The sequence below is a fragment of the Pan paniscus genome, chromosome 4, assembly GCF_029289425.2.
Source record: "Pan paniscus chromosome 4, NHGRI_mPanPan1-v2.0_pri, whole genome shotgun sequence".
NCBI lineage: Eukaryota > Metazoa > Chordata > Mammalia > Primates > Hominidae > Pan > Pan paniscus.
The window spans coordinates 141,723,937-141,743,832 of NC_073253.2; the positions used below are offsets into that span (position 1 = coordinate 141,723,937).

Genomic DNA, 19,896 nt, shown 5'->3' on the forward strand with positions numbered 1-19,896 from the left:
TATAGACATGACCACTGTGAGATCCTGAATCTACTTTTTGTTTAAAATATTTTAAATTTGTTTTTGCATGTTTACTCACTATGTGATTAAATTTATAGAATTGTGTAAAATTACGTCTTTCAATCTAAGTATGGCATACCTCATTTTATAGTGCTCCACTATCTTGTGCTTCATAGATGCTGTGTTTTTAAAAATTGAAAGTTTTGTGGCAACCCTGTATCTAACATGCCTTTTGGTTTCATTTCTTCAGCAGCATGTGCTCATTTTGTGTCTCGGTATTACGTTTTGGTAATTCTTGGGATATTTCAAACTTTTTCATTATTTTTATATCTGTTACAGTGATCTGCGATCAGTGATCTTTTATGTTACTGTTGTAATTGTTTTGGGGTGCCACAAACCACACCCATGTAAGATGGTGAACCTAATTGATAAATGTATGTGATCTAACTGTTCCACCGACCGGCTGTTCCCCATCTCTCTTCCTCTCCTCAGGTGTCCATTTTCCCTGAGACACAACAATATTGAAATTAGGCCAATTAGTAGCCCTATAATGCCCTCAAAGTGTTCAAGTGAAAGGAAGAGTCACATACCTCTCACTTTGTGTGTGTGTGTGTGTGTGTGTGTGTGTGTGTGTGTGTGTGTGTGTGTGTTTTGAGACGGAGTCTTGCTCTGTCACCCAGGCTGGAGTGCAGTGGTGCGATCTTGGTTCACTGCAACTTCCGCCTCCTGGGTTCAAGCGATTCTCCTGTCTCAGCTTCCCAAATAGCTGGGATTATAGTTACACGCCACCACGCCTGGCTAATTTTTTGCATTTTTAGTAGAGATGGGGTTTCACCGTATTAGCCAGGATGGTCTCGATCTCCTGACCTCGTGATCCGCCCACCTTGGCCTCCCAAAGTGCTGGGATTACAGGCATGAGCCACCATGCCCAGCTACATACCTCTCACTTTAAGTCAAAAACTAAACATGATTAAGCTTAGTAAGGAAGGCAAGTCAAAAGCCGAGATAGGCTGAAAGCTAGGCCTTTTGGGCTAAATAGCCAAGTTGTGAATGCAAAAGAAGGAAATGAAAAGTGCTATTCATGTGAACATAAGAATGATAAGAACCTTATTCCTGATAATGGAGAAAGTTTGAGTGGTCTGGATAGATGATCAAACCAGCTACAACATTTCATTAAGCCAAAACCTAATCCACAAGAGATGCCCTACCTGCCCTCAGTTCTGTGAAGGCTGAGAGTGGTGAGAAAGCTGCAGAAAAGAGTTGGAAGCTAGCAGAGGTTGGTTCATGAGATTTAAGTAAGAAGCCATCTCCATAACATAAGTGCAAGAGGAAGCAGCACGTGCTGATGTAGAAGCTGTAGCAAGTTATCCAGAAGATCAAGTTAAGGTTATTGATGAGGGCAATTACACTAAACGAGATTTTCAGTGTAGACGAAACAGCCTTCTATTGGGAGAACATGCCATCCCAGGACTTTGATAGCTAGAGAGAAGTCACTGCTTGGCTTCAAAGGATGGGCTGACTCTCACCATCTCTCTGGTGACTTTAAGTTGAAGCCACTGCTCATTTACCATTTTGAAAATCCTAGGGCCCTTGAGAATGATGTTAAATCTACTCTGCTTGTGCTTTATAAATGGAACAGCAGAGCCTGGATAACAGCATATCTGTTGATAGCATGGTTTACTGAGTTAAGCCCACTGTTGAGACTTACTGCTCAGAAAGAAGTTTGTTTTTTTTTCTCAAAATATTACTGTTCATTGACAAAACACCTCTTCACCCAAGAGCTGCGATGGAAATGTACAAGGAGATGAATGGTGTTTTCATGCCGCTAACAACATCCAATCTGCAGCCCATGGATCAAGGAGTCATTTTGACTTTCAGGTCTTATTACTGAAAGTAATAAGGCTATAGCTGCCATAGATTGTGATTCCTCTGGTGGATCTGGCTATAGCTGCCATAGATTGTGATTTCATCAGGCTATAGCTGCCGTAGATTGTGATTCCTCTGGTGGATCTGGGCAAAGTCACCTGTAAACAATTCACCATTGTAGATGCCATTAAGAACACTGGTGATTCATGGGAGGAGGTCCAGATATTAACATTAACAGGAGTTTGGAGGAAGTTGATACCAACTCTCATGGATGATTTTGAGGAATTGAAGACTTCAGTGAAGGAAGTCACTGCAGATGTGATGGAAATAGCAAGAGAACTAGTATTAGAAATGAGCCTGAAGATGAGCCAGAATTGCTGCAATTTTATGAGAAAACTGTAATGGGTCAGGAGTTGCGTCTTATGTATGAGCAAAGAAAGTGAATTCTTGAGATAGAATCTACCGGTGAAGATGCCATGAACATTGTTGAAATAATAAGGGATTTAGAATATTACATAAACTTGGTGGATAAAGCAGCAGCAGGGCTTCCATTTTGATTGATGCCAAACTTTAAGGAAGCTCTACTGTAGGTAAAATGCTATCAAACAGCATTGCATGCTACAGAGAAATCTTTTGTGAAAGGGGGAGTCAATTGATGTAGAAAACTTCATATTTGTCTTATTTTAAGAAATTGCCAGAGCTACCCCAGTCATCAGCAACCACCAGCCTCACGAGTCTTCAGCCATCAAGAGATTGAGGCAAGACCCTCCACCAGCAAAAACATTATGATGCCCTGAAAGCTCAGATGATAGCATTTTTTTAGCAATAAAGTATTTTTAAATTATAGTATGTACTTTGGTTCTTTTGGACATAATGTTGCACACTAAATAGACTACAGCATGATGTAAATATAACTTTTGTATATGGTGGGATACAAAAATTTTGAGATTTACTTTATTGCAATATTTGCTGTATTTCGTTGGTGTGGAGCTGAACCCACAATATCCGAGGTACGCCTGTCTACTTCTTTTTTTCTCTTATCTTGTTTTTCCCTTTTCTTCCTTTTGCCACATCTGTGCTTCATTTCCTGTTCCTGCTCCAACTTACTTAATCTATATACAATCCACACATTGCAATGATTTGGCTTGTTTCTGAAGTCTTGTAATCTATAGGTTCCCTTCTAACTTCTTTTCCTTGTTTTTGTTATTGAAGAAATAAATGTTTTTCCTATAGTGTTCCCAAGTCTGAATTTGTCCCCATGGTACTGTCTAATAGGATCCTCCATTCCTGAATTTCCTACAGACAGGCAAGCAGGTCTAGAAGTGTGATCAGATTCGGATTTAATCTTTTTGGCAAGCCTAGTTCATAAGAGATGATGATTATTGCGTAGATCAGATGTTTTCAACTAGGAGTAATTTTGCCCCTAGTGGACGTTTGGCAATGCCTGGAGACATTTTTGGTTGTCAAAACTTGGAGGGTGTTAGTGGCGTCTAGCAGATAGATGCCAGGGATGCTCTAAACATCCTGTTATGCACGGGACTGCTCCCAACAAGAATTACTTATCTAGCCCAATATGTCAGCAGTATAAGATTGAAAAACTCTGGCCAAGATTGATTAAATCATTAACCCATTTATGCCGAAGGTTGCAAATTTTTTTTGTGAAAAATCAGACCTTGGCAATGACCTTGAGCAGTAGGATATAAATCCCACAAGCTTAGCGTTCCAATAATGGAACACTAGGCATAACTGCATTAAGGGTTGAAAGTAGTGGTAATGTATTTCTTTTATTCCCTTTTCATTAACTGGGATGCTTATAGAGAGATACTTCCCCTTATCACCATTGGTCACTTAGAGGTACAAATTGTATAGGAAGGGAAGGGCTTAGCAGTTTTCAGAATAGTGAGTTGGTTTGAGTATTATTCATAGGTTTAAATATATTTTCTATGTTTTTAATCTATTGCAGTTTTTATCCTTATTGATGTTTAAAATTGTCTCATCTTTGGTCAGGAGAAGCCTCTTGCGCTAACTTTTTAGGTTTTTTTTTTTGTTACAATCCTCTGTAGCTTCCCTGCTTTCTGCTGTGACAAGATGTTCTAGGCTTATCTTGTATATTTCCTGTCTCAGACCTAGACTGAGCCATTTCTGCAGGGGGCCCTTGGCATTTTTGTGGGAAGTGGATAGTTTGCAACTGAATTAGTCATTATTTTTAGACTTCTTTGGCAGACCCAGCTGGAAGATATACACATTCAAAGATACAGCATGAGTTGATACCATTACTTGCCATTTAGATCTACCTGAAGATTTTTATTGAACCTCATCATCTATCTTCAGTATCTCATTTCTTGCTGAAAATACTGTTTCTCAATGATAGTGACCTAATTACTCATTTGCTTTTCTCAGACATGTCACTGAGTAACAATACCAAAACTATCACTAACAATATAATTACTGAAGATAGTTTTTGTTGTTGCTCTAGGAATGTATAATCAAATTACTGTGTTTTAAAGGCACTTGGAATAGTTGTTTTCTGTATAATTTCTATATAATTATTCCACTGACTGTTACACAGGCTCATTTAAAAAAAATAATTATGGAAAATATTTAACTTGGTTTCAAAGTTATAAAAACAGTCTGTATTCCAAGAATATATTCCTGGGTTGTGGTTTCTCTGTTTGAGTATTGTACATGAAAAGCTAGTAACCAACTCCAAACCCCCTCAGTTTGGAGCTTCGTGGTCCTCATTAATTTTCGGACTTGGGGGTCCATCCCCACCTCCTCTGTTCTTCAGATGAGATAGTTAATTATTGATTTTTTATTTTTATTTTTTAAGTGACAGGGTCTTGCTCTGTCACCCAGGCTGGAGTACAGTGGCATGATCATAGCTCAGTGCCCCAGCCTCCTGCCTCCTGGGTAGGTGGGACTACAGGTGCATGCCATCACGCCTGGATAATTTAAAATTTTTTATTTTTTGTAGAGATGGAGGGTCTCACTTTGTTGCCCAGGCAGGTTTCAAACTGCTGGCTTCAAGTGATCCTCGCACCTCAGCATCTCAAAGTGCAGGCGTGAGAAGTATGGGCGTGAGCCACCATGCCCAGCTGATCCATCTTCTAATTCACTGATTGTTTCCTGGCATCTCCATTCTGTCTTGAGCCAATCCAGTGAAATTTAATTTCAGTTATTTTTAATTTCTAAATTTTCCTTTTGGTTTTTTTTTTTTTTTTGTAGTTTATATTTCATTACTGAACTCTTTTCATTTATTTTAAGTGTGTTTTTCTTTATCTCAGGGAGGTATAGTTATTGTTGCTTTAAAGTTTTTTACTATCTTAACATAGGAGGCTTAGTCTGATCATTTCAACTTGTAAGTTACCTTGGACTTGACAACTGTTGATTAATTTGATGATCAGGTCATATAGACTTAGTTTCTGTTGGGGTTTTAGCTACCATGCTACTGCAACCATGCCACTCTGCAACCAGGGATCACCCTCAGGGCAGAGCTATGAGGTGGGTGAAATGGGAGATTTACTCCCTTGCAGTTGTTTCTCTAAATTTTGGCTGTCCTCCGTATTGCTTTCTGTTTATTCATTAAGACTATACTATACAGAGTCTGAATGTAGTTGTGGTTTTTTTTTCCTTTGAGTTTTCTAACTGTAATTAACAGGACCAATGGGTTGTAGTGGGCTGCAGTGTATGATGCCCTAGTGCAATTGGTACTTTACTTTTTTTTTTTTTTTTGAGACTGGGTCTCACTTTATTGCTCAGGCTGGAATGCAGTGGTGCGATCACAGCTTACTGCAGGCTTGACCTCCCGGGCTCAGGTGATCCTCCCACCTCAGCCCTGAGTAGCTGGGTCTACAAGCTCATGCAACCACATCCAGCTAATTTTTTTAATTAAAATTTTTTGTAGAGATGGCGTTTCACCATGTTGCCCAGGCTGGTCTCAAACTCCTGAGCTCAAGTGATCCTCCTGCTTTGGCCTCCCAAAGTGTTAGAATTACAGGCCTGAGCCACCGTGCTGGGCCTTCCCTTTACTTTATATTTTAGATATAATTAGATCTTAAAGTCTTCATAGAAGGTTGCATTTCAGTATGTAGTTTTGGTTTGTTAAGAAATATTAAGAACTATAGTAGCTAGGATGCTGTGTCTGTTCTTTAGCTTTAGAACTGCTTAATAGTATTATTGTTGCCATTAAACTCATTCTTTCTGATAGTTTAAAATTTAGTACTCTCGAATTGAGTGTGCCAAACCAAATGCCTAAGCATTTTAATCTCTGATCACAAATTGCTTTGCATTTCTTGGTTTTCTCAGTTAATATGTTGATCTGTTATTTTTGCTTGAGTCATTCAGTTATCTTGTAAAAACCATGTTTGGTTCTCTGTAAATAACTTTAGTAATAAGAACATGTCGTTCTTCGGTACCCTCATCTCCCTATTTGTAACAGGCTGAAAGAAGTCCTAGCTGTAAAATAAGTTCTGTAACATAAGAGAATGATATTTTGCATCAATTCTTAGGTGTGTCGTTTGGACTGGTGATGAGCGGGTCTTCTTTTATAATCCCACCACTCGTCTTTCTATGTGGGACCGACCTGATGATCTGATTGGCAGGGCAGATGTTGACAAAATTATTCAGGAGCCCCCTCATAAAAAAGGAATGGAGGAATTGAAGAAACTAAGTAAGTTTTAAATTAGGAATTTATCCACTGATTTTAACATTCTTTTCATATTTTGATAGAAAATGTGGAGGGCATTTAGAAACCCTTTATTTTTCAAAGAACATGAGAAGCATTCGAAAAAAATAGACTGCTATCCTAGTTTGAATGAAATAATAGAGATGAAAAATATGGAGAGAATTTGGATAAGATTGTGCTTTGTAAAATATGTGTGTCTTTAATTTATTGTCCTACTCAAGATTTTCGGTTAGTCCAAGATATGGTTGGTAGTGTTGCTGCTTGCTTAGTGCTTATCAGTACTACTAAAATGCTCCTCAGTGGGCCTTTTAGCACGTTTTGTGACTAGTAATATATTTCTTGAAATAATACAGTACAAATTTTTTAAAAATACAAAATCTCAATCTTTCGAATTAGATGGTAAGCTCCTTATATTCCTGAGACTAGACACCTAAACCTTACTAAGAGATTATCTTTTAATCTACCTCATATTCAGAGGGCATACTAATATATTGAGTACAGATATTTGTACGTAATTTTTGTTGTGTATTTCTTATTGGTAATTTGCCCTTGTATTGATATGATTGTGTTTTTATAGAACTGTGGCCCGCAAGTGGTATAGAAGCAAGATAAATGAATTATTTAATGCTTCTAATGAAATAAATCCTAGTGTGTATCATTTATAGTCATTGAGACATTTTCATGCATTATATATATGCTGAATTATAAGTAATTTCTGAGTCAGTGCAGCTTTGCCTATCTAGTGCTGAAGGTACTAGGCTCACCTTCAGCAATACTTGTTTTATAGGTATGATAATAATACTTTATAACTATGGTATTGAATGATGTTGAAACAATATGTGATTTTCTTTTGTTTTTCGTGAATTTGTTTTTAAATATTTGATTCATTCATTTGATAAATACATTAACGTGCATTGTTAAAAGGTACTGTAAATCCTGAATCAAGAAAGCTTTATTTTATATATTTGTAAATTTAAGGTTTGGGCAAGAAACATTTCAAAATGAATTAAATTTAATGTAAAGGGAGGATAAATAGAGGAAGTGTAGAATTATGCTTTGTTTAATGTTTTATAAAGGGATGAATATTAAAAGGTGAATATATTATGTAAACAGTAATTTTTAAAAAGAAAAGTTTGTGAAATATATGCAAATGACTTTGTAACAATATTTGAAATGTTTTTGCCAGGGCACCCAACTCCGACAATGCTGTCGATCCAAAAGTGGCAATTCTCTATGAGTGCAAGTGAGTGAACTAACCATAAATTGCAGCTTCTTTTTAATACTATTAAAGCAAGTGTTCTGGTAGTGATTAGCAGAAGGATTCATGCCTAAATATTTTAATTAAATTTTGTCTTATAGTTAAAGAGGAACAAGAATTAATGGAAGAAATTAATGAAGATGAGCCTGTTAAAGCAAAAAAACGGAAGTAAGTAATACATACAATTTGATTGAGGTAGATTATATCTTTTAAAAGTCGATTTGGTAATAATTTGTGATTGGAAGGGACAGGTAATGTGAATGTTGTTAGGAGACATGATTGCTCTCTTAGGCCTGATAGTAATAGCTTTGTTTTTCATTGTGGAAAATGTGTCCCTTCTTTTGCTAGATTTGTAGAATATTTGGGTATTCATATATGTATTATGAAGCCAAATGATACTTTTGGAATTAATTCTTTTTGGAAATTTATTAGGTCTCAATTTTATGAAAAGTTAGTTTCCTCCCTCATTTAGACCCCAATGGATACCATTCCAGAGATCTCATAAAAACAGACACAGACTTCTCCCTCTTTATATGGTTATCTTACGACTTACCTAGTCCTTGAGTCTGGTCATTACTCCTTGGTGAGGAGAGAACCCATAAGCTTAGGAAGTGCTCTGCGAGAAAGAGACTGCTAAGAAGTAGAGGCATTAGCTTGGCCAGTGCTCTAGAGTTGGGTAAAATGTAAATGTTATGGTGGGGGGAAGGATGGGGTAGAGGGTATGCATGTATGGGGAATGGGACCATTATTTAGCAGCAAAAAGGAAAGTTTGAAGACATTAACAGGAACTGTTTAATTGTAGTCCTTATCTGAAAAGGACAGATTGAATGCAGCCAAATTATGGCAAAGAAATCAGTAGGACAACCCCTATAAAGGGTAGTTCTTTTAAAAAAAATTTCTTTATTGGCAACAACATAAAAGATATGAAAGAATCACTCATAATTTATCAGCGTAACATAACTATTCTCATTTTTGCAATTGACTTTTTAGTTCTTGACAAAATGTAATTTTTATTAGTTGTGATTAACTGATTTTGTGCTTTTTTTTTAAAAAAAAACCTAGAATAAGACATTTGTTTTGTTAATTATTATAAATGACTGTATTCATTCTGTTTATGTACCATAATTTTGGATGTTCCTACGATGTTAAACTTTTAGGTTGTTTTTAATTGTTTGTTCTTATAGACAACTCTGTAAGGTTTTTAACTGCTTTTATCAGGAGAATGTCAAAGAAGTCCTTTATGTGGATTGCCCGAGCTTCTCTATTTAGGTACAAAGCTAAAAGCCTGTTTTTCCTGGCTTAGTTTTTCTTTTATTTCCTTTATTGAGATAGATAGTGATAGTTTGTATTGTGACATTTTCATTTAGTATAGTTCTATAAAGGTTATTTGTTTTTATTAGTTATTTCTTGGATGTCTTTTAACTCTTTAACTATTTAAATAGTTTTAAAATTATTATTATAAGAGGGTATATTGTTTGGCAAATTGCTTTTACCTGTTTGTTTTGTGCATATCTTAGGTCACAGACTATCTCGCTAAGTTCCTGCAGGTCACGGACTATGTCTTCTATTTCTTTTGATTCATTGCCTAAGTTGCTAAGTACCTCTCACTTGTGTTTGTGGGTTAGCCTTAGTTCCATTTAAATCTCTGGGGCTACCTACAGTTTCCTGTATAGCATGCTTTTGAATTTCCACATGTTCTGTTTTCCTAATTCCCTTAAGTTTATATAGGGAATAAGAACCAATTTTTAAAATATACTTAGCAGATCATATTTAAGAAGGAAGATCTGCTAAAATACACCCAGATATTATTGAATTACATACTTTTTTGGATTATTTACGTGAATGGGCCTTTTTCATAGTGCATATATTTGAGAGGTGCCGTGATTCCATGTTTACAATTTCACTTGAGTACCACACAGAAACAGGGTTGCCCTTACCCCTGAGGTGCATTTTTGGAGGAACAAGAAGTAGTTTAGTCATTGATGAACAGTTCTAATTCCACCTAACTACTCCTGGGCCCATGTTGCTCTCTGGGACCTGTCCTTCAACTTAAATCTCAACTTATCACCCAGAAAGTGAGTAATAAAAAGTCAGGTAGGTAAGGTATATATCTTACATATTCACTTGGCCAAGATTGCAGATATTTTAGTTTTATTTTTAAAATGAATGTTTGAGATTACTAAAACATTATACCACTTAATACCAATTTTTATTAGATTTTACAAAATATTTTATGTGTTTATAATGTAAAACATTTTGGAAAATACTGTTTTTTCTATATTTCAAGAACTAAAAAAATTATATTCTGTGCTGTTTGATTCTGACACATAGAGGTTTACTGCAGTGTTAAACTTTTTTTTTTTAAGTAAGGTTGCTCCCTTTTTATGTTATTAACCAGTGTCAGGGAGAGACAGCACATTAAAGGTGTATTTTTTTCCTAATAGTGTAGCCATTGTAAATCATTAGAAGCCCATTTTAATTTTGTTATTATGAAAGTTATTTATCCCTTAGAGTTCATTTGAAGCCCTCAATATAATTTGTTTTTGCCAAAAATATGCTGCTCAGTAGTGAGTCTTGAAAATTCCTTTGATTTTAAGATTTCTAATAAGATCTGAGAATTAATATTTTGTCAGTTGATGTCTTATATTTTATTTTTTATAGGAGAGACGATAATAAAGACATTGACTCAGAGAAAGAAGCTGCCATGGAAGCTGAAATTAAAGCTGCCCGAGAAAGGGCCATTGTCCCTCTGGAGGCTCGAATGAAGCAGTTCAAGGACATGCTGCTAGAGAGAGGGGTCAGAAAACAATCTTTGGGGGAGATATTTCTGTTTTGTATAAGTAATATAAATATGTCTTGCTAAAAGGTCAAATCTAAGGTTAGTGCTCATGTTATGGGGGGGGATAAGGGGATTTTTAAAATTACTGTACATTTTTTGCAACAGCCTTTTTCTTGGCTAATCTTATCATATTTAACTAAATGCCATTTTACTGTCCTTTTAAGTACAAATAACACTTAACATTTATTGGGTCATTAAATTGTGGTGAGTAATATAAGACGAGTATTAACATTACAGAATGGCGGACTGCTTGGGATAGGTAAGGTATATATGATTATTCCTTTAATATCTTGAGAATGGCTTTTGTTAAAGGAGAACTGATACTTTGTGATATTATTTGCAATTTAATTGAGAAGGGATTTCAACTATTTGGTTATATTCACAGATTCATTTGAATAAGTAAAATTGTTCAATTTTAAATCACAACATTGTTCACAAGATTGGAGCAAGCATGAGAAATCAAAATATAAATCTTCAAGGCTTTTTCTGATGTACTGATTTTTAAAATGTCACACAGTAGTAGTTATTTTAATGAGTAATTAAGTGTGTGTTATTTCTATATAATATAGGAATGTTCAGAGCCAATTAGTGTGGAAATTTGCTATTGCTAGCCTCCCACTGCTTGTCATTTATTAGTGATGGAAACTTCAGTATGGTTTTATGTCTCCTTTATAAACAGATATCCTGTAGATTTCAAGCAAAATTATGACCTTTATATTTTTAGAGCAGACTTAATTATGAGGCAATACGTTTTTATTTTAAAGGTGTCTGCTTTTTCAACATGGGAGAAGGAGTTGCACAAGATAGTTTTTGATCCCCGGTACTTACTTCTCAATCCTAAAGAGAGAAAACAGGTAAAAGGAAAATGGCATTAACTAAGAATGTATATCTCTTGCCAACATAGTTTTTAAATTATAAGGAATAAAGTACCATCCCTTTTTTTTTCTGATACAGCATTTCAAAAATACAGTCTTGCATCTTAGAACATACTATGTGTCTGTGTGGACATTTCTACTTCAAAATTCTTGGATATTTTTGCCCTTATGAGCATGGCTGTTGTCTTGTAAACATTTTGTCCTTATGCCTCATATACCTAGGTTATGTGTAGTATGGTTTTAAAATTGATTTCAAATGCATTTACTAATTTGCTTGTTTGGGCCAATGATGCAAATTTAGAGTAGAAAAATAGCAAAATACAGATGAGTAAAAAGGATAAAAAAGCCACTGTAATCCCAACCAATAGATATGACTACCGTTGAACACTGATTTATTATTGAATACTGAACAGCCTTCTTGACCATTATGTGTCAGTATGTACATATATATGTGTGTGTGTGTCCTGTAGATAGTACTTGAACATAGGTTTGTGTCTTATACACAACTACATATACAAAGTTCACATCTAAGTAGCATCTGTTAAAATATCTGTTTCCATCATAAACTCAGAAAAACAGTGGATACTTAAGGGTCCCTGTTGAATTAGTGTTGCTTTTTATTCCCATGATGATTCAGTGACACATATCATTTCGTGATTGCCTCTTCTAAAGCATTGCACACTTCCAACTTACTTAATTTCTGAATTACCTGAACTATCCTGACACTGATCTCCATAAAATGGTGAGTATGTGGAACCACTTGCTATAGTGCTGTTAAGCTGTAAGATTTCATTTGGTAACAGTAGTGCCCATCTTTGATATTTTTAATGTAACAATTGAAATAATTCTTCACATGGTGTGTACCATTATGCATGTAGGTCTAATCATGGACTTGAATGAAGAGAGAAAATTTACAATGTGCCAGATATGTATTTTAGTACTTGGAATAGAAAGACATAACTTCCTTAATGTATTTGCATCTTCATTTTAAGCTTTGTATCTTTTCTAAAAAACAAAAAAACTCTGTGTGAGTTTTTTATTCTCATTTCAGTTTATGGCTCTATCAAAATTTATAAATTAGCCTTGATTCCTTACTTTTCCCACTGCCCCTTTACAGTCTTATCAGCAAATCTATAATCTACCTTCAAAAAATTTTCAAAATCTCACCTTTTATTAATCATTTCCCCCATTAACACCCTAATCCAAGCCACCATAAACAACCCTTATCATCTGTGTAGCCTATTGTTGATCTCCTTCATTCCATCTGTTCTTGTTCCTCTTTAGTCAAGTTCTTTTTCCACACAGCAGCCAGACTAATTTTAAAGTTTAAGTGATACTAAATTAAGTCACTGTTCCCTTGCTTAAAACTGTTTAGTGCTTTCCATTTCATTGAGGATAAAATTGAAGCTCTTTTCATGGTCTCTAATATTCTACATAGACTTATCCCTGTATACCTCTTGATGATCTTTTTTAATGTCTGTTGATTACAGCCACACTGGCCCTGATATTACTTGAACAAGCCAGTCATTCTGGTGTTTGCTATTCCTTCTGCCTGGACTGTTTTTCCTCCAGGTGTTAGTACAGCCAACTTCATTTCATTAAGGTACTTGTCCCAGTGCCTTCTAATCAATCTAAGTATTGTCTCTTTGCCTTTTCTAATTTCTTTATGGTGCTCATGGCTCTAATTATATAAAATTATGTTTTTATTATTTGTCTCCTCCTCCTGCAAAATATAAATTGTATGAGGCTAGAAACTTTGTCTTCATTGCTTTATTTGTAGTGCCTGGAACATTGCCTAATCTAAATATCTCTGAAGGCTTTAAAACTTTTATGACGTATTCCTCCTGGTACTGAGTGTTATAGTGAAATTATAAGTAACATATTGAGAACTATAGTTCTTTCCCAATTTTTGAAGCATTCTATAAGCTGATGGTGGTATCTCCTTAATAGAATTACGTTTGAAAAGAGAAAATATTATTCTAGTGTTCTGTTTTCAATAAAATCTCTAGTTAAAAGTTCTCATGCCATTTATTTATTTATTTATTTTATGCATTTATTTATTTAGAGATGGAGTCTTGCTCTGTTGCCCAGGCTAGAGTGCAGTGGCGCCATCTCATCTTACTGCAACCTCTGCCTCTCAGAGTTCAAGTGATGCTCCCACCTTAGCCTCCCAAGTAGCTGGGATTACAAGCATGCACCACCATGCCCGGCTAATTTTTCTATCTTTAGTAGAGACAGAGTTTCACCATGTTGGCCAGGCTGGTCTTGAACACCGGACCTCAAGTAATCCGCCTGCGTTGGCCTCACAAAGTGCTGGGATTACAGGCGTGAGCCACCACGCCTGGCCTTTCATGGCTTTTAAATAGAATTCTTCTCTCAACAATCAGAATGTAAGAACTGAGAAGAAGTAGTAGTTAACATTTGGCATTTAAAAATAAACACGTTTTTTGAATACTTGGTTTTATTATTTGCATAGGAATATAAAATGAACAACCAGAAAGGTGCTAGGTTGCACATTACACATTTGCACTTTGTAATTTCATATTTGCAGTTTGTGCTTTGATTTAGAAAACACTAATAACTTCATTGGAAATGCCTTGTAATACAAAATTATATTTCAGTTGTCCTTTTCTGGTTATTTGTAGATTCATGTACATTCTGTATCATTATAAAAGATGTATTTTATATAATTGTAACCATAAATTTTAACTTAGAATTTTCTTTTGATAAAGATTACTTAAGGGGTCTGAAATGTTTTTGTTTTATTTGTTATGACAAATTTTAATTGAATAACATTTTCCACAAAAACTAGACCGTTTGCATAAAGGATGCTACTAGGTTCTGACATAGATAGTAGTTATGCTATTAACACTTTAAAATAAGTTCTCTCTTATCTTATTTCAAAATAAACATTTTAAAAGCTTTTCCTCTAAGAACTGGAAGAAGACAAGGATACCCACTTTCACCACTCTTACTCAACATAGTGCTGGAAGTCTTAGCCAGAGCAATTAGGCAAGAGAAAGAAATAGAGGGTATCCAGACTGGAAAGGAAGAAGTCAACTTGTTTCTTTTTGCAGATGACAGGATCTTACATATGGAAAAACCTAAAGACGCTACTAAAAATCTCTTAGAACTGATAAATTCAGGGTGGGCGTGGTGGCTCATGCCTGTAATCCAGCACTTTATGAGGCCAAGGCAGGCGGATCACATGAGGTCAGGAGTTCGAGACCAGCCTGGCCAACATGGCGAAACCTCATCTCTACTAAAAATATCTCTACTAAAAATACAAAAATTAGCCAGGCGTGGTGGTGCATGCCTTTCATCCCAGCTACTTAGGTGGCTGAGGCACAAGAATTGCTTGAATCCAGGAAGTGGAGGTTGCAGTGAACCGAGATTGTGCCATCGCACTCCACCCTGGGACAGCAAGACTGTCTCAAAAAAAAAAAGAACTGCTAAACTGATTCAGGAAAATTACAGGATATTAAATATCCAAAACAATATTGTTTCTGTACACAGTGAACTAGCTGAAAAAGAAATCAAGAAAGCAATCCCATTTACAGTAGTGCCAAATAAATAAGATAACTAAGAATTAAATTTAACCAAACAAGTGAAAGACCCCCATAAGGAAAACTATAAGATACTGATGAAAGAAACTGAACAGGATACAAAGGGAAAGACATCCCAAGCTCATGGATCAGAATAATTAATATTGTTAAAGTGGCAGTACTCTCCAAAGCAATCTACAGATTCAGTGCAATCTGTATCAAAATACGAGTGACATTCAAAACAGAATGTCACTGGAAGAAAAAAATCTGGATAGGCAAGGTGGCTCACGCCTGTAATCCCACCACTTTAGAAAACCAAGGCAGGAGATCACTTGAGGCCAGGAGTTTGAGACTGTCATAGCGAGATCTCTCTACAAAAAAATGCAAGAACTAGCCAGGTGTGGTGTCGTGCACCTATAGTCCAAGCTACTTGGGAGACTAAGGTGTGGGGATCACTTGATCCAGGAGTTTGAGGTTACAGTGAGCTATGACCGCTACTGCACTCCAGCCCAGGCAACAGAACAAGACCCTGTTTCAAAAAAAAAAAAAAAATCCTAAAATTTTTGTGAAACCAAAAAAGACTTAAAATAGCCAAAGCAATCCTAAGCAAAAAGAACAAAGCTGGAGGTACTGTAGTACCAGACTTCAAAACATGCTAGAAAGCTGTAGTAACTAAAACAGTATGGTACTGGCATAAAAACAGACACATAGACCAAAGGAACAGAATAGGGAACTCAGAAATTAATCCATGTATCTATAGGCAACTTATTTTGACAAAGGTGCCAAGAACACTCACTGTGGAAAGAACAGTCTCTTCAATAAATGATGCTGGGAAAACTGGAAATCTATATGCAGAAGAAATGAAATTAGAACCCCACCTTTAGCCTATCTGAAAATCAGCTCAAAATAGACCAAAGACCTAAATGTATGACCTGAAATGATAAAACTACTAGAAAAAAACCATAGAGGAAATAATTCCAGACATTGACTGGGAAAAGATTTTACAAATAAGACCTCAAAAGCACAAGCAAGAATAAACAAATGGGGTTATATCAAATTAAAACAATTCTCCATAGCAAGGGAAACAACAGTGAAGACATCCTACAGAATGGGAGAAAATATTTGCTAACTACTTATTTGACAGGGAATTAAATGTCCAAAATGGACAAGGAACTCAGTCATCTCAACAGAAAAAAACAAATCTTACTAACAAATGGGCAGATGATCTGAACAGACATTTCTCAAAACATACAAATGGCCAATAAATATATGAAAAAATGCTCAACATCACTAATCATTGGGGAAATGCAAATCAAAACAGCAGTGAGGTGTCTCACTCCAGTTAGGATGACTTACATAAAAGAGGAAGAAATAATGAATACTGGCAAGGATACTCAGAAAAGGGAACTCTTTATATACTGTTGGTTAGAATTTAAACTAGTATATCCACTATGGAAAACAGTATGGAGGTTCCTCGAAAAACTAAAAACAGAACAACGATATGATCCAGCAATCCCCCTATCAGGTATGTATTGAAAGGAAAAGACATGATTGTATTGAAGAGATATCTGTACCCTAATGTTTACTGTAGCACTGTTCACAGTAACCAAGATACAGAATCAACCTAGGTGTCCAACAACAGATGACTGGATAAAGAAAATGTGGTTAGCCATAAAAAAGAATGAAATCCTGTCGTTTGCAGCAACATCGATGGAACTGGAAGTCATTTTAAGTGAAATAAGCCAAGAACAGAAAGATAAACATCTTATGTTTTCACACATGTGGAAGCAAAAGAAAGTTGATGTCATAGAAGTCAAAAGTAGAACAGAGGCTACTGAAGGCTGAGAGGGGTAGGGAGAACTCGGGAGGATAGGAAGAGATTTGTTAAAGGATACATAATTAAAACTGGATAGGAAGATTAAGTCCTGGGGTTGTGCAGACCTGTAGGATGACTGGTTAACAATAGTAAGTAGTTTCGAATAGCCAGAAGGAGGATATTAAACGTTTTCAACACAAATGATACATGTTTGAGATTGATATGCTAATTACCTTGATCTCATCACTACATGATTTGTATTTAAACACATTTCGATTGCACATGTATTGAAACACAGTAACCCCATGAATATGTACAATTATTATTTGTCAATTATAAAAAATCCCTGCCCTTGAACTCTAAGAGAAAACACCAAAATAAACTTTTTAATATCTCATTTGTTATTCAGAGCTTTTTAATATTGAGAGTATTACAGTATGGTAATATGTTACCAACATGATTACTTGGAATTGTCAACCATCTAGGCCACTGTTACTGAATAATTTGTCATTGAATCAGTGTGAAATTAAAAATATGAGAATCAAATAATGGAGACTTAGTAAATGTATTTTGAAACATAGAAAAGATAAAATCGTAAGTGAAATTTCACAAAATGAATATATCATGATCCAAAAAAGGGAACATTCCAAGCACTCCAGAGCTGCCTTGAAGGCTTAAAGGGTATAGCCCCTTAATATACATTTTTGTTCATGCCTATAAAAGTGAACTTAACAGAATTATTTTTAAAATTTACTCATTTTCATTGTATTATGAAATTTTGTTCATGAGTTGAAGTTATCAGAAAATAACCACTTAACATAGGGAACATAAAGCCAAGCGTATTGGGAAGCATGACACAAATTAGGAGCAACTTGGAAGCATAACACAACCCCTAATTTTCTATGAGATATTAATCTTAGAGAGTGATTCCTAACCTTGGTCTGGGGTAGCCCAGCAGAGGGAATAGGACGTTCTTTCTAGATTCTCAAAGGAAAGTTAATACAAATTCCCTTGAATTTTAGGTATCATTTAATACTTTTATTTATAAGTAAGTATATACTGAGAAGGGAGTTGGAAACAACTTTCTCCCTCTCCTCAGCATGCAAGTACTTTCAAAAGGTTTTCTGCAATGCTATACTTAGAGGAAATTGAAGATGACTTACATGTCTAGCAGGGGACTGGTCAGGTAATCATAGATACGGTAGTCCCTCCTTATCTGTGGAGGATATGTTCCAAGACCCCCAGTGGATGAAGATTGGTAGACATATGTGGATTGACTTGGGAAGATGTCGAAGGTATTTTGGAACCTTTTGTTGTACTTGTTATAAAGATGTTCGTAGACCTGTTCCCTACATAGTAAGTCTTCTCCTTTTTGTAGCTTCTTGAGAGAATGTGCAGGGAAAATTTATTTGAGGCCTAACATACTTGGAAAAACCCTTATTGTACCCTTATTTGGAATTGTTTGGCTAGCTAAAGGCATTGCTCTGCTTCTAGTGTTCGTTGTTTTTGAAGCCATTCCTATTCCTTTATATGTGAATCTGTTTTTCTTTCTCTATAAGTATGTAGCTCTCTTAGTCCCTAGTATTCTGAAATGCCATAGTGGTATTTTTCCTAGAGGAAGAGTCTATTGTGCTGGGCACTTGGCTCACCTTTTCAGTGTGGAAACTCAGCTCTTTTAGTTACGGGAAATTCTCTTATGTTACTTTAAAAATTTTGTTTCCAGTTTTCTCTGTTTTTTCATTCTGGGACAGAATTTGAATTTGCCTTCATGGATTGGTCCTTCAAGTTTTTTTTCTTTCCTGTTAATTACCTTTGTCTTTTTATTTAACTTTTTGGATAATTTCCTTGCCTTTATTAACCAACTATTTAAATTTTTAAAATTTATTGTGTCTTTTAATTTCTAAGAGTTCTTTTATGTTTTTTGAGGTTTTTCTTGCCTTATGGGTGCATTATCTTAGCTCTGTGAGGTTGTTTAGGAACAGTTTTTTCTTTTATATTTTTATTTTTATGTATAGTTTCTGATTCCACTAAGTTTGTTCTCTTTAGGGCTCTATTTTTCATGTTGGAGACTTTCCTTAGATGTCTTGTAGACCCTGACTACTTAAGTGAAGCACTAAAATGCTGTTTGGGTACGCTTTTTTTTTTTTTTTTGCATGTAGAGATGGGATTTTGCCACGTTGCCCAGGCTGGTCTTGAACTCCTGAGCTCAAATGATCCTCCTGCCTTGCCCTCCCAGAGTGCTGGGATTACAGGTGTGAGCCACTGCCTGTCCTGTTTGGGTATTCTTAGCATTTAGGTGGGCCCTCGTGCTTTGGGGCTATACTGCAGAGTGGTGGTTCTCAACCACGAGTAGTTTTGCCCCCAGGAGACATTTTTGTCACCATTGAAGTGAGTGCTGCTGGGATCTAGTGGATAGAGGCCAGGGATGCTGGTATACATCTTGCTCAAAACATCACTGTGCCAAGGTTGAGAAACATGCTGTAGGGTGAGTTAGGCTGGTTTGTTGAGAACCCCTGGAGCCATTGTTTTAGGCTGGTCAGATTCCCAATAAAGACTTCTAATCTCCTGGCTGGAGGGCACAGATCTCTCTGCTTCGGATCTGAGAGAACTAACTGTGTCTTAGTATTTGGTATGTGTTTGGTTAATCTCCATGTTTTTAGTTTGGTTTGCCTTATTCCCAATTCAGATTCCCTTAGTTCAAAGACACTCTCTTTTACTTTCTAGAGCAGGCAGTCAGCAAATTTTTAAGAGTCAGATGATTTGTATTTTAGGCTTTGTGGGCCATATGGTCTCTATTGTAACTTTGCAACTGCTGTTTTAAGTGTCAAGTACCTGTAGACATACGTAAGGGTATAAGCATGGCTGTTCAGTTAAAGCTTTATTTATGGAAATACTGTCATTTGAATTTTATTTAGTTTTCATGTGTCATGAAACTTTCTGTTTTTCCCCTCAACCCTTTAAAAAATGTAGAAACTATCCTTGAGCTGTATAAAAACAAACCGTAGGCCATAGT

General features: G+C 35.9%; 1 protein-coding gene across 12 annotated transcripts in view; it reads left to right on the top strand.

The window, feature by feature from the left end:
* Positions 1–19,896, top strand: part of TCERG1 (transcription elongation regulator 1) — a 64,320-nt gene that overhangs the window by 24,964 nt on the left and 19,460 nt on the right. For 7 of the 12 annotated variants that reach the window (XR_004671692.2, XM_034960721.1, XM_034960723.2 and 4 more), the window contains 6 exons: positions 6,375–6,535; positions 7,737–7,793; positions 7,910–7,976; positions 9,027–9,077; positions 10,470–10,605; positions 11,412–11,501. Coding sequence is in view for 10 of the 12 variants with exons in the window: in XM_034960721.1 (XP_034816612.1) it covers positions 6,375–6,535; positions 7,737–7,793; positions 7,910–7,976; positions 9,027–9,077; positions 10,470–10,605; positions 11,412–11,501 (562 nt within the window). In the remaining 2 variants the exon portion in view is untranslated. The remainder of the gene's footprint in view (positions 1–6,374; positions 6,536–7,736; positions 7,794–7,909; positions 7,977–9,026; positions 9,078–10,469; positions 10,606–11,411; positions 11,502–19,896) is intronic. The other 5 variants (XR_008625444.2, XM_034960725.3, XM_034960722.3 and 2 more) reach the window with 1 other exon arrangement.